The following is a 15998-nucleotide window of genomic DNA, read 5'->3' on the forward strand; positions in this document are numbered from 1 at the left end:
TATGAGTGAATTCAAGGGACAAAAATAGGCAAGAAAGACCGATGAAGTTACATTGCATGGGATGTGCAAAAGTAACCTTGGCAGGAGCTTTTTCTTCGCACTGTATCAAGTCGTTTCACACCTTTGGATCAGTGTGAAATTGACAGTCAATCAAACGGGGCTTGACACGTGCTGAGTTGACTGAAATCCTACCTACTCCACCTGCCTTGGATAAACCTGTTACCTCATGTCACAGCCAGAGTGTATGTGGAAGTATCTAGATGTGTGGGTGTGTGGGTGCAAAGGTTTGTGTGTGCAAAGGTAAGAGTGCCAGCAGTGTGCTAGGGATAGCAGTGAGGAACAGGCTGTCAAATGGTTGGTACTATATGTAGCCGTGTCGTCTGATTCTGTAGCCTGTGTCTGGGTCAGATATCAGAGCCCTTGGTGGACAGCCTCACGTGTAGCAGACAGATGGAGTCAGAGTGGATATATTCACCCACATGCACAGCTGATAAGACCTGTGCGAGGTCAGTACAGGTGCATTCAAGCTAGGACCGAGAGACTGAAAAACAGCTTCTATCTCAAGGCCATCAGACTGCTAAACAGCAATCACTAACTCAGAGAGGCTGCTGCCTAGATAGAGACTCAAATCACTGGCCACTTTAATAAATATATCACTAGTCACTTTAAACAGTGCCACTTTAATAATGTTAACATATCTAACATTACTCATCGCATATGTATATATTGTACCTTAAACCATCTATTGCACTTACCCTATGCCGCTTGGCCATCGGTCATCCATATATTCATACAGTTGAAGTCGGGAGTTTACATAACCCTTAGCCAAAGTTTTTCACAATTCCTGACATTTAATCCTAGTAAAAATTTATTATTTATTTTTATTTATTTGAAATGTCAAAATAATAGTAGAGAGAATTATGTATTTTAGCTTTTATTTCTTTCATCACATTCCCAGTGGGTCAGAAGTTTACATACACTCAATTAGTATTTGGTAGCATTGCCTTTATATTGTTTAACTTCTTTGGGGTACTCCCCCTTCTTCTCAATTTCCGCCTAAAGACTTTCCCTAATCTAACTGCCTGTATGTAGCTCAGGCCCAGAAGCAAGGATATGCATATTCTTGGTATCGTTTGAAAGGTAACACTCTGAATTTTGTGTAAATGTGAATTGAATGTAGGAGAATATAACACAATAGATCTTGTTGAAGAAAATACAAGGAAATAAACATACGTTTTCTGTTTTTTATTGTTGTCGCATCCTCTTTCAAAGGTACAAGAACAGCCAAACATACAGATAGGATGCTGAGGATGATTTGAATGAAGAACATAAGATGGCAACATTAGTTTGGCAAAGTTTTATACAGGTAACTTCAGAAATGAGCGAGCTACATGACATTGAGCATGAAGTCACCCAGGTGTCCCACCCACACAAATGTACCCAAATGTACCCAAGTGGCCGAATTGGTACAGTGATACATTTGGAAGGAAAGAACTATATAAAAATACATAAATGCTATTCTAACACCCCCCCCCAAAATATATATTAAAAATAAATAAATAATAATAATTAAACATAAACAAATATCAAGGGTAACTATTTACACATTTTCTATTTACAATATTGTCAAGACCCTCAGTCCTCTACACAATATTGTGCTGCTGGTGCCATGGCCCATAGCAGTCTCTTTCTGCTGTAAAGCAGAGGCTTACTGAACATGTGATGCAGGTGATGGGGCATTTCCTGTGACAAAGGGCACAACAACGTCTCCCTACTGTGCCCTTTTTGCCCTGAGGCACATTCATGCCTGCAGAGATGAATCTGGGCAGGTGAACACCACTGGTTGGAGCAGAAGGGACAGAGGTAGAGGGGACAGAAGGTGCTGCAGTGGACTTGCTGTAGCTAGCAATCTCCTGGATGAGCAGCTCCCTGAAGGCTAGCTGTGAGATGGGGGGCTGTCCACAGCTCTTGGACATTTCCTTCTGGAGGATGAAGGCATTCACCACAGCAATATCAATGAAATTATAGAAAAATGTCTTGTACCATTTCATGGTCTTGTGGACAACATTGTAGTATCCTATCAGTGCATCTGACAGGTCCACACCTCCCATGCCCTTGTTGTAGTCCTTCACAGCAGCTGGAATGGGGAATTTTTTTGTGGTCCATGCCCCGCTACCGTCCTTCACACGCCTGACGACGTGATCGCCACTGAAGGACTTGTGGATAGTTGTGCACATGACCACCTCTCTGGTATCCATCCACTTTACAAAGAGCAGGCCATTTTCACGAATCCATCACATGGTACCCCGCTCAGCCCGCTTAGGCATGTCGTTCACCTTTGTTTTTGGAAAGCCCACTCTGTTGGTCAGAATGGTGCCACAAGCCCACACATCACGCTTCCTCTGCTCTGTAACAGGGTAGGGCTTGTGTAGAAGTTGTCCACAAACAGTTTGTAGCCTTTCCACAGCAGTTGAAAATCCAATAAATCCATAACGGAATCAGAACTCCGTCCATTACCGGTAGCAAAACTGAAAGATTTATCTTCCTGAAGCAACTCGGTCTCGCTTTCTCTATAAATGTCCTCTATAATTTGGGTTAAATCTGTATACCTAGACTTTGTTTTAGCATTTCCTGATTTATTCGCCATAATTTAAATATATAAACTTGCCGAAAATGCTATTGACTCTGTACTGCTATGCATAACACTCGTGGCTCCGTCAAGTAGGATTTGCAATGGCGAATGAACTTCTTTTACACCAGAGTTTACAACAAAGGCTGGTCTTCGAACGTATAACCATTACATATTGCCGTTTACCCCAGCTCATTGGCTATCTTCCAAGCTAGATTTCAAGATGATCAGTGGTCATTGGGCCAAAATACAGTCAATCAACGATAGACCGGTCCTACCATTGGTGCGCAATGAGGTCATTGATTGGTGTCTTCAAATCGGTTTGTTTCGGTCAATACGTCCCGGGGAAAGAACCATCAAGTATGGATGTGTTAATAACAACCGGTGGATTGCAATGAAACCAACCATGACTGGATAAACGTTTGTTTAGTGTGTGTAATTACCACGAACGCTTCGTCCAAAGTTGAATGAGACGGAAATCTATAAAAATGGATGTTATCAAACAAAATGAACATTCACTGTGTAGTTAGGACACTTGGCATTGCCACCAGAGGAAGATCTTCAAAGGTAAGAGATTTATTTTATTGTTATTTCTGACTTTCGTGATGCTAATGCTTGGTTGGAAAATGCTAGTAATACTTGTGTGTGTGGGGTGCTGTCCTCAGAAAATCGCATGGTTTGCTTTCGCAGTAAAGCCTTTTTGAAATCTGACACAGCGGCTGGAATAATAAGACGTTCATCTTTTAAATGATGTGAGATACATGTATTTCCAAGAATGTTTACTCTAACGAATGGTGTATTTAGAATGTTAGCGCTCTGTAGTTTAACCGGATGTTGGCCTGGTGGGACGTTAGCGTCTCACCTACCCTAGAGAGGTTAACTTGGGTCAAACGTTTCAAGTAGCCTTCCACAAGCTTCCCACAATAAGTTGGGTGAATTGTGGCCCATTCCTCCTGACAGAGCTGGTGTAACTGAGTCAGGTTGTTTGGCCTCCTTGCTCGCACACGCCTTTTCAGTTGTGCCCACAAATTTTCTATGGGATTGAGGTCAGGGTTTTGTGATGACCACTCCAATACCTTGACTTTGTTGTCCTTAAGTCATCTTTGGAGGTACATCCACAGGTACACCTCCAATTGACTCAAATTATGTCAATTAGCCTATCAGAAGCTTCTAAAGCTATGACATAATTTTCTGGAATTTTCCATGCTGTTTAAAGGCACAGTCAACTTAGTGTATGTAAACTTCTGACCCACTGGAATTGTGACACAGTGAATTATAAGTGAAATGATCTGTCCGTAAACAATTGTTGGAAAAATTACTTGTGTCATGCACACAGTAGAAGTCCTAACCGACTTGCCAAAAATATAGTTTGTTAACTTGTGGAGTCGGTTAAAAACGAGTTTGAATGACTCCAACCGAAGTGTATGTAAACTTCCGACTTTAACTGTATGTACATATTCTTATTCCATCCCTTTAGATTTGTGTGTATTAGGTAGTTGTTGGGGAACTGTTTGATTACTTGTTAGACATTACTGCACTGTCGGAACTAGAAGCACAAGCATTTCGCTACACTCACATTAACATTTGCTAACCATCTGTATGTGACCAATACAATTTGATTTGATTTGCTAACAGCACGACAGCCATAAAAGCACTCAACTCCAGTATCTTACTCTTTTAACCATTCACCTAAAGCTAATACTGCTTTCTATTGAGCTGCTTGGATAACCGTTGGCCCATGCAGCTGATAATGCTTCTGAATGATGAGTTTCGTACGAGTGTAGTACCATATAAAGTGATAAAAAAGAAGTATCAATTGGGTTAGAAGTAGAAGTAGTATTTATTTACTGAGCATGCGCACACAGCATAGAGCATTTAACTCATTTCCACTGACTTCCTTTATAACTTCAAACCCTCATCAGCTAGTACTTAGCAATGCATTTATTACTACATGGGGAAGGTTGTCTAACGGTATCTACTAAATTGGCTGCAGGCAGGGGTTCTTCCTATTTTTACTGAGCTAGATTCATCATTGGATGCCGTTATTAAGACCTCAGATGACGGCGTCAGTGATTGCCTGGAAGTAAAGATAAGTAATGAAATAACATCTGCTATATGAGCGAATTCTCCTCCGATTGTGCTGGAAGAGCAATTTCAGGGTATTAAAGAATATGGAGTTGATTAATTTGAAATCCAATACAGATGTAGAAAAGATTATAAACATGTTCAGGGGGACTCAGTCATTTATTATAAGGAGGACACTATAACATGCTATTGCGGACACTAATCAAATAGACGTTCAACTCTCCTGGGACACGATTCCAAACAATAAAAGACAAAACGGCTCTGCACCTTACACAGTGTTCTAGGACTGAGCTGACTGAAGTAATACATTTTATGCATGAGCTCTGAAACGAATACAATGGATTCTATTCCTTCTCTTCTGTGAAAATAATGACATTTTCTGTGGCTGGAAAGCATGCTACTGCACAGGTAATAAGTATTTTCTTTCCTATACATGAGAGAACAGATCTATAGCTGTAACCTATTTACTGTAAGACGAGGTGGGAGGAATGAAAGAAACACAGGGGTTCTAATGGGTAACCTTGTAGTGCCCCCCCCACCCCCCCCCCCTCACCCACCCACCCACCCACCCTCTCTCTTTCTTTCTCTTCCTCTCTCTTCGCTCTCTCCCTCATCTCTCTTCTCCTCTCTCTATGACAGAAGGTTTTCCCTAGAGCCCCAGCTCAGACCGCATACTTGCTCTGTTCTCTCTGTGAGGCAACTGTTGAACAAAATGGACTCTTAAAAGAAAGAAAAAATAGAACAAAATCGATGTGAGAAAAAGGATTTTAAAATAGGACCAACCTGAGAGGGAGCGAGAGAGAGGGAGCGTGAGAGAAACAGAGAGAGAGAGAGAGAGTGAGAGAGAGGATAACAGAGGAAGGATTACTCAAAATCATAAAGACATCAATTGAGGAAAAGCATCACTTTAAGTAAAGTATACCCATTATCAAACATCGTTAAATACCTATTATCATTGAAACAGTGAAACCATTATGAATTCTAAATGCTACTAGTATATTCACAGCACAAACTCTTTCAAAGTCTTCTGAGATGTTTCATTAAGCCTGGAAATGTACTTGAATAGAAATGGGTTGACGGCAGGGTTTCCGTTAGAAAAATGTGGCGCCGGATATTTGCCCAGCAGCATTTTCATTTACCGCAAACTTGAGAAATCTTCCAGACCCATATGCATTTGGTGCGTAACCTGATTAGGGCGTTCATCCACGGTGCTCAGAATAACAAAAATCACATTTTGATTATGGTAATTCATATGAACAGGACATACAAGTCGAGGATGCAACGATGTGCGATACTTCTTACCGAATTCTGATGTACACTGTGAAGATGTTAGAATTCCTTTCCACAATTCCTTTTCCCCAGCCAAGAAGATGAGTAATGAACAGCAAAATCACTAGCCTATGTCAATCTACTATCCCCCATAGAACAAAATCGACCTATTCTATTGGTCAGTTTGTCGAGAAAGAAATAGCCTATTCCAAACAGACTCTGGAACAGTTGTGGGACGATAGTGCCCAAATTCATACAACCAGTAGGCCTAGGTTACATATAAAATATTAAAAAGCAACAAATCTGATGCAACAGATCAGAACGTTTACCTTAAAATGTTGCTAAACTATACTTTCTTCACATTATAGCTAAGCACAGCGATGCACACTGCAATGTTTGTTCCATAATGCAATTAGCGGGAAAACACAGTGCATGTGAGTGGTTTCATGTGACAGAGATATCATTTTGAAAGAGGGGAGATCTAATATGCAACAACTAGCATCTTGTTGCTAATAGGACTAGTATTCTGCCTTTGGCTACAAGACAATGAAAGAAAAGTTGATATTAAATCATTGTCCACGGATATGGTATGACTTTGGCTCGGTTACTTGAAAGCAAGGTAAGACATGCCTCATAATAAACTCAACAAAAAAAGAAACATCCTCTCACTGTCAACTGCATTTATTTTCAGGAAACTTCACGTGTAAATATTTGTATGAACATAACAAGATTCAACAACTGAGACTGAACAAGTTCCACAGACATGTGACTAACAGAAATTCAATAATGTGTCACTGAACAAAGGGGGGGTTAAAATCAAAAGTAACAGTCAGAATCTGGTGTGGCCACCAGCTGCATTAAGTACTCCTCCTCATGGATTGCATCAGATTTGCCAGTTCTTGCTGTGAGATGTTACCCCACTCTTCCACCAAGGCACCTGCAAGTTCCCGGACATTTCTGGAGGGAATGGCCCTAGCCCTCACCCTCCGATCCAACAGGTCCCAGACGTACTTAATGGGATTGAGATCCGTCGCCCATAGGCGACGTTGTTGCCGGTGATGTCTGAGGACCTTCCTACAACAGGCCTACAAGCCCTCAGTCCAGCCTCTCTCAGCCTATTGCGGACAGTCTGGGCACTGATGGAGGGATTGTGCGTTCCTGGTGTAACTCGGGCAGTTGTTGTTGCCATCCTGTACCTGTCCTTCAGGTGTTGTTACACGTGGTCTTCTACTGCGAGGACGATCGGCTGTCTGTCCTGTCTCCCTGTAGTGCTGTCTTATGTGTCTCACAGTACAGACATTGCAATTTATTGACCTGGCCACATCTGCAGTCCTTATGCCTCCTTGCAGCATGCTTAAGGCACGTTCACGTAGATGAGCAGGGACCCTGGGCATCTTTCTTTTGGTGTTTTTCAGAGTCAGTAGAAATGCCTCTTTTAGTGTCCTAAGTTTTCATAACTGTGACCTTAATTGCCTACCGTCTGTAAGCTCTTAGTTTCTAAGGTGTTCATTAATTGTTTATGGTTCATTGAACAAGCATGGGAAAAAGTGTTCAAACCCTTTACAATGAAGATCTGTGAAGTTATTTGTATTTTCAAAGAATTGTCTTTGAAAGACAGGGTCCTGACAACGGGACATGTCTTTTTTTGCTGAGATTATGTATTAAAACGATAAGGTTTCAAACGATTCAGTATATGTTTTCAAAATGCATACTGCCTCCAGTTCATTGCAAAGTGGTGTGTGAAGCGCTGATGAAGCATGCCTTCTGTTGCCTATGCATTTGCTGTTTGAGATTTTCCATTCCAAGGCTCTGTATTTGTATGCTGTACGCATGTGATAAATAAGATACATAACGAATATACTGTACACGTGCCAATTTAATTCCATTAAATTATGCAAATTAACCTATACACCAATAAGCATGACCAGTCAAATGTATTTAAAGTACATTGACTGGTATTTCCATCAATGAATAGGCTAAAAAGCATAATTTCGCAATCTTCTTCTCCCAGACAATTGGTCGGCACCAATTTTATTTATCGGCTTTTCTATTTTTTTTATCGGTCAAAATGCAGCTACTACCAGCTAACGGAATCCTGGTTGACGGGTTCCATCGCAGTATGGTTGAGGCTGTCTGGCTGGGTAGTTAGTTAGGGTTGAGGCAGTGAGGTGAGAGGCTGTCTGGCTGGGTAGTTAGTTAGGGTTGAGACAGTGAGGTGAGAGGCTGTCTGGCTGGGTAGTTAGTTAGGGTTGAGACAGTGAGGTGAGAGGCTGTCTGGCTGGGTAGTTAGTTAGGGTTGAGACAGTGAGGTGAGAGGCTGTCTGGCTGGGTAGTTAGTTAGGGTTGAGACAGTGAGGTGAGAGGCTGTCTGGCTGGGTAGTTAGTTAGGGTTGAGACAGTGAGGTGAGAGGCTGTCTGGCTGGGGAGTTAGTTAGGGTTGAGGCAGTGAGGTGAGAGGCTGTCTGGCTGGGTAGTTAGTTAGGGTTGAGGCAGTGGGGAGAGAAGCTGCATGGCTGGGTAGTTAGTTAGGGTTGAGACAGTGAGGTGAGAGGCTGTCTGGCTGGGTAGTTAGTTAGTGTTGAGACAGTGAGGTGAGAGGCTGTCTGGCTGGGTAGTTAGTTAGGGTTGAGACAGTGAGGTGAGAGGCTGTCTGGCTGGGTAGTTAGTTAGGGTTGAGGCAGTGAGGTGAGAGGCTGTCTGGCTGGGTAGTTAGTTAGGGTTGAGGCAGTGAGGTGAGAGGCTGTCTGGCTGGGTAGTTAGTTAGGGTTGAGGCAGTGAGGAGAGAGCCTGCCTGGCTGGGTAGTCAGGGTTGAGGCAGTATGGAGAGAGGCTGGCTGGCTGGGTAATTAGCGAGGGTTGAGGCAGTGAGAAGAGAAGCTGCCAGACTTGGTAGTTAGATAGGATGAGGAAGTGAAGAGAGAGGCTGCCTGGCTGGGTAGTTAGTTAGGGTTGAGACAGTACGGAGAAAGGCTGCCTGGCTGGATAGTTAGTTAGGGTTGAGGCAGTGAGGAGAGAGGCTGCCTGGCTGGGTAGTTAGTTAGGGTTGAGACAGTACGGAGAAAGGCTACCTGGCTGGATAGTTAGTTAGGGTTGAGGCAGTGAGAAGAGAGGCTGTCTGGTAAGAGGGTTGAGGCAATGAGAAGAGAGGCTGTCTGGCTGGGTAGTTAGTTAGGGTTGAGACAGTACGGAGAAAGGCTGCCTGGCTGGATAGTTAGTTAGGGTTGAGGCAGTGAGAAGAGAGGCTGTCTGGTAAGAGGGTTGAGGCAATGAGAAGAGAGGCTGTCTGGCTGGGTAGTTAGTTAGGGTTGAGACAGTACGGAGAAAGGCTGCCTGGCTGGATAGTTAGTTAGGGTTGAGGCAGTGAGAAGAGAGGCTGTCTGGTAAGAGGGTTGAGGCAATGAGAAGAGAGGCTGTCTGGCTGGGTAGTTAGTTAGGGTTGAGACAGTACGGAGAAAGGCTGCCTGGCTGGATAGTTAGTTAGGGTTGAGGCAGTGAGAAGAGAGGCTGTCTGGTAAGAGGGTTGAGGCAATGAGAAGAAGAAAGGTTTACAGCACGGAGCCTGCTGCCAGAGCAGAGTCTGCTAATGAACACAGTGGGAGAGCCAGCCTCGTTATTGTTGACACATCTTTTGAAACGTTGCAACAAGGAGACGGGCTAGGAGGTTCGACTGGGGCTGTCAAACATCTCACAAACTAGTTTAATTGCTCAGGGAGATAGAAACACATGAAGATCATTAGATTGTTTCCTTCCTTCTTCCCCTCAAATGCACCTGCTTGGCAATCAGAGCTGGAGAGCATTTGCAGTTCTGTCTATTCTTTACACAGCGTTTCTCGAGCTGAATCTGTGATGTTTTATTTCATTAAAACCTTTCTGTTATTCATTATGATTGATTTGTTCATTTATTTCTGGGTGAGATAAGTCTACAGCACCATGGCAGTTGTCAAGCTGTGCAGTGAGGCGACAGTACACTCCCCAAGAAACTGAAACTGACCAAGTGAACATGATATCCTGCCCCCAAAAATAGGCTACTACACAGGTCTATATTACAGGACCCGAATACAATAACTTATTAGACTTTGTGGCAGCTAGTGCTGCTGTATAATTATCTAACACAAGGCTCTCCAAACGTGTTCCTGGAGAGCTACCGTCCTCCAGGTTTTCATTCCCAACCCTAATTTAGGGCACTTGCTTCTACAAATTAGCTGGTTGATAAGCTGAGTCAGGTTCATTACAAGTGGGGTTGGAATGAAAACGTACAGAAGTGTAGCTCTCCAGGGACAGGGTTGGAGAGCCCTGATCTAGCACATGAAATCCTAGCAGGTATTGTACAGTAAAGCGCCTTAGCCCAATGTCAGGAGTGACTTATCTCTGACACACACTGAACACAAGACTGTCTTGTTTTAGAGATGCTAGTGAGTTTTGAAGGTTCTAGGGCATGCGCACCGTATCACTGCTCTGATGTCAGTTTGCTGTTTATTCGTTTGCGTTGGTGTTATGGCAGTAGCTGTCCCGGTGTGTGGATGTGCAAGCGGGCAGACGGACGGACTCACCAGGCCTGCGACTTCCTCCTGGGCACGCTCTGTCTCATCCACTTGGAGTGAGGGGTCAGGTGGAATATCAGCTGTCTGCAGATCTTGTCGGACGACTTCAGGGTGTCCTTCTCCTGTAATACACACATATACAAAAACACACAAACCCACACACTTTAATCTCTTCTGCTGGTGGCTACAGCTGAAAAAATGCCTCAAAAGGTTTCAAAGGGCTTAAAAAGTGTCTGGCATTCAAATAGAGGAATAATCAAATGACTGCTCTATTTGACTTTCTGAAGTGAATTAATGTAACGAAAACATGCTTATTTTCCTTTCCGACATCATGAACAACTGAATTTAACCCCTTTGTTGAGAATTGGTTGAATATCCCAGGTGATGTACATTGTATATGTAAAAGTACAAAACTTTACTAAATCATATCCAATCGAATGACCGTATCCATATTATACAGTGCTGAATATCTTGCAAGAGATTGAAAACTCTTAGGAATGTGTTTACAACAAATGCACCTGTTGTTCTGATTTCAAGGTAGTCTTAACCACATTTAGCACAACAGGTAAACGTGTGACTCCATAGAATGAATTTATACATTTAGAAGCCAAAGGCAGAACATCTTGGATACACATATTTCAATGGACCATTGTATCACTTACGACCTTGTAACCCCTATTATGACACATTGAGCTGTGGAGAGGAGGCTGTTTACTTTGTTCCTAGAATGTTGGTTTAAAAGGTAGTTATTTATAATTGTCTGATCCCCTTCACTTATCACTCTACAAACAATCCAACCTTTTGACTGCTTTCACCAAATGATCTCAAGGCTCTTCTCATTTGTCCATCCAACATGGTTGCCTCGAGCATTTTATACATAAAAATATGCTTTAGCATCTCTGTCAGTCTCCCTCTCTTCTCCTCCTTGGTCTCACTCCAGCTCTTTCTCCCTTGCTTTTTCTCCCTCTCCCCCTCTCTCTCTCTCTCTCTCTCTCTCCCTTCCTCTGTCAAAGACTTTAAACGGATTGGGTTGAGCAGAGCAGGGTAAATCTAATTAATGGTACAACACAACAACAAGAAAGAGGCAATGCAGCAAAAGAGAAAAAAGACAGGGGCAATTTACTTCAGGCGATTAACCATTCCCACTCCTCCCACTCTGTGGCACAAAACATGCCTCATACACTTCAAACCTTCCAGCGTTTCGCTTCAGGCCTTGAAACGACAGTGAGAACACCATTACAGTATTTGTTATGTTAAATCTTGGTGGGAAAGGGGTTAACTGAATGGAAGTAGTCGTAGACAAGCTATTGACTCTAATCTGGACATAACATGTTCTTCTCTTTGATGGGAATTCGGGCATTGTCAACATGGCATCTGTTTAACATTGTTCAAAACATGTTTTTCACTCAAATTCAAACACGATTCTGAATATTCATAGACTTAGACGACCACAAGGCTCTTGAGTTAGATATACAGTTCTATAGCTGAATGCACAATAATAGTAATGAAGCAGTGAGACGTTTTGATGAGTTGTTGTTTGCATATGATTGTCAATCCCTTGAAGCATAGAGGTGAAGGAGGAAGAACCGTGACTGGACCTGCAGCTGAGGCCCTGAGGCCCAGCAGACCAACTCACTAAATCCCTGTCACATTTCACCACCCCCTAGGCATACCACGTCATTTCAAGATAATTATGTCATTTTTTTGGTCGAGACGTTCATCAATGAGACTACAACATATATACTCCCACTCAAAAAGACAGCCAAAAGTTTGTTGAATTTCCAGTGTGTTGTCACTATGCAGTCAACCATCTAAAAGCACAACCAAATTCCAATGGATAAACAATGTCAGATTTCTGGTTTAGTGGTCACCCACATATCTATCACTGCACTTTCAACCATTTAAAAGCACAGCAAAGTTCAAATCAGATATTTGTTTATTTATACAACAGCTTCATGTGTTATCACTGTGCTTCATCTAATAGCAGAACCAAATGACCTGGATTGCAGTTGAGATTACATGTGATCAATGCCTTTCGAAATTCTGTTATTACGAAGATTATTACAGCAATTGTGAAGATCTCCACTGACCTGCGATGACCTATGCATGCTGTCTTGAACATGCACGTCTTAGATGATTACATAAGAAGAAATGTATAGTCATCTCAAAATGTGACCATGGATGTGTGACTTATTTTAATGTTGAATGTTACATTAGTTTGTAGTTTGTCTTAACTTTAGGCCATTTACTGTATTAGCAAAAGTAATATTGAATTGTGTTTGGTTGACAACGCACACCACCCTAGGTATGCTGCCCTTATTGAAAGATCTGATTTCAAAGTAGCCTTTTTTCAAAAGTATTTTTCATAATCTGTTAAAGAGAAGAAGTGCTTAAAAGTTCAACTTTTCTATCTACTGTATTTCACAATGTGTTGCTAGATCTCTCTGGGCACCAGTTTAAACAAGATGAGCCTGTTATCTGGGCACAGCTGTCTGTCTTTGTTATTATTGGAAAGTGTGCCCCTTCCCTGCATATTCCTCTGGGAAGCCATTTATTGGGAAAAGAGCTTATCAAAAAATGCCTGGTACATCTTTAAAGCAAGGGAAAGGTCAACCACATCAATCTGAGAGATTCAAGCTCCCAGTAAATTCATTTAGACTAGAAGATGATGAAAACAAAGTCTTTTAGGAAGGAGCAAACACTTTTGGCCGAAAACTCTATATGAGCTACTGTCTGCTTAATTTTTTCTTGGCAGTAAATTCATTATTTTAGATCAATTGTTTACCTATTTATTTATTACCTATTGTCATGCAAGTGAATACTGAAGGAAAAGTAACAAGCAACAGAAGATACTGTGTTGTAAGTTGTGTACGTTGTTGAAATGACACAACACTGTGACTGACCTACTTCTGGCCATTAGTTATAAATAGGTGCCGATGTCTCGGGCACCCCAAGAGTGAACACGTGCACACACACAGGCATCGTTTAGAGACTAATCATAACGACTGTATGGATACTGGCATCAGTTGGAAGGCTGGAACCAAACCAAGTAGCCTAGCAGTCACATTTCAAAAAGACTGACCTCATGTACATGCTCTTGAATTGACCCTTGCAGCTGTGGATTCCTAAACGTTCTATTTTCTGTGCCTGATCTCATTTGATGTTCCCTGACAACAGCACGGCTGAGGAGGTCGAGATCAACAGCCAGACGGTACGATGGGCTTACCCTCTTTGGGCACTGCATGTCTTTGGCCAGGCTGAGCAGGAGCTCATGGGAGATTGGATCCACCAGGTTGAGAAAGGCTGCATTCTTATAGAGGATATCATTAAGGGATGTTCCCTGGAGTCCCAAGTCCTGTAGGAACACAGAGAAGGAGAGAAGAATCAATCATCTGTGTTTCCTTTCAATCATTCCAAAGTCCAACAGAGCGTGAATTTCAATATTTTTTTAAGTGAAAGTCATGAATCGTTAGGCATTAAACTGACATGACGTGGACTGCTTAATGGTAACAGAATGTATTTACATAATAATTTCATCATCCACTTGCCTCATGATGTTCACTTTTCAAGCCGAGAGGATTTTACAGTAAGAGTGTCACATGGGACAAGGCACAGGGAGGGCTGGGGTGTGGCATGAGGGGTATGTGGGGTTAAAGCAGGACAATTTCTCCCAAAATAACATTCCAACAGATACATAACAACTAAAGTGATGTGCTGTACCGTCATTCACCCCTAAAGCCCTGGGTCTTTACACATACAACACTGAACACACTCCAGTTATCTAAGAACAACCTCTAAAAAACCTCTAAAAACACCATGCAGGCACTTAAAGAGAAACGGTTCAAGTCTACAGAACTCCAGTTCCTCACCGTCTTCTCTGGAATTCAAATGGCAGGCGGGTGTGATGTGCAGACTGGTTTAATAAAAATGAGGAATGAGAAAACATCCCCAGAGGTTGTTCTTACTAGTATAATCTGCAGGGTGGCTGCTATTTGCAGTGACAGTGTAAATATATTGAGGCAAAGGAATCTGCAACTTCCGGTAATGCTCTGAGGGCTGCTGCTGGTGAGGGATGTCATCTCGGAGCCCGAGTTTGAGATATAACGCTTTGAGACACATCAAAGGGTCTTCGACGTAGCCCTCACCCACCTGCCCTACCGAGGAGAATGACATCAACCAAACAGACACAGCAAGTCCTGAAACAAATTAGCTGAAACCGCAGGCAATATGTGAAGGAGAGGCTCAAAAACAAAACCCCACTACAATGAAAGGTTAAGGCGGAGTAGAGCAGAGGACAAAAATGAAATTGGGAAAATATTTCTCCTCCTCTTGCTTATAACTTGGTTTGCTAATGTGTTCAGCATCAAATATGGGGGCTATATAATATCAAGAAAAATTATACTAAATATTATTTTCTCCTCTTCTGTTCTACAATACGTGCAAAGCTGCTGTAAATCTGTTTACTTGCTGGACATGCAACGTGAAGATAGTATCAGGCGAGGGCTTAGTGCTATACATGTAAGCTGCTGTAAAGAGGCTGTATAGGAGGAGGCTGGGGACTCTATGCTATGTTAAGCAGAACCTACAGTCTGACAGGCCAAACACTGAAGGCTACAGTGAAAGCTCTGAGGCAAATTCCCACCAGCACTTTCTCCTCCTCCTCCAGCTTTCTGGCTGATTTATTACACTTGAGCTCTCTGGGATTCCCTGACTCCGGGCCATTCTCCAGTGCTCCCTTTATGACAGGGAAACATACCCCAACAAAATACAGTAAACAAGTCCCAAACAACAACAGCATAGAGATAGGCCTATATAGTAGATCATTTTCAAATTAGTATGTTGAAAATGTGTTCAATCATCAAGTAGGTCAACTATGACCAATTTTGTGTAATATTGGAAGAAACCCAGCAGTCATCAGCCTTGAAGAAAATGCCATGGTTCTAAATCTATTACGGTAGGTATGTTTTTTTCTCTGGGTGCACAGTAAACAACATTGTGTGATGTCTGCATTGGTGTGGCGGCTCAACACTGCATGGGTTAATCTGACAGAATAACTGACATGCCACTGCGTCTCTCATGTTCCACCATCTCTGTGTGAAGGGTGTTTCATTTTGTCACTGACAGTGTGTCTGCGTCGCCATCTCTGCATGAAAGTTGTCTTCAGATCACTCCACAAAGCCTGTTCCGTAGGCTGCCTGCATATCTAATATGATTGCTGTCTTTTCAACCAAGAATTGAGTGCTGAGAGTTTGGAATTTGAGAACACCCATCCCACATCCACAGCTCATTAGGAACCTATTAAAACGTATTGCATAGAGCCCCACAACCAGTCCCGGAGTCTGTTGCTTGCGTTGAGTTTTCTTTGACAATTTGACAAGTGGGATTATTAGACATAATAATCCTCTAAAATTGCTCACATCTAACACGCCTTTCAAAAACTATGAATAAAAGGGAATAAAAACATAAAACACTGT

General features: G+C 42.4%; 1 protein-coding gene across 1 annotated transcript in view; it reads right to left on the reverse strand.

The window, feature by feature from the left end:
- The window catches only part of lrrc75bb (leucine rich repeat containing 75Bb), a 52485-nt gene that overhangs the window by 18090 nt on the left and 18397 nt on the right, over nt 1–15998 (reverse strand). Inside the window, exons 2-3 of the mRNA XM_020458405.2 lie at nt 13751–13879; nt 10534–10646 (exon numbers count right to left, since the gene is read on the reverse strand). Of these exons, the coding sequence (XP_020313994.1) occupies nt 10534–10646; nt 13751–13879 (242 nt within the window). The remainder of the gene's footprint in view (nt 1–10533; nt 10647–13750; nt 13880–15998) is intronic.

This window comes from Oncorhynchus kisutch, linkage group LG23 (assembly GCF_002021735.2).
Source record: "Oncorhynchus kisutch isolate 150728-3 linkage group LG23, Okis_V2, whole genome shotgun sequence".
Classification (NCBI taxonomy): Eukaryota; Metazoa; Chordata; class Actinopteri; order Salmoniformes; family Salmonidae; genus Oncorhynchus; species Oncorhynchus kisutch.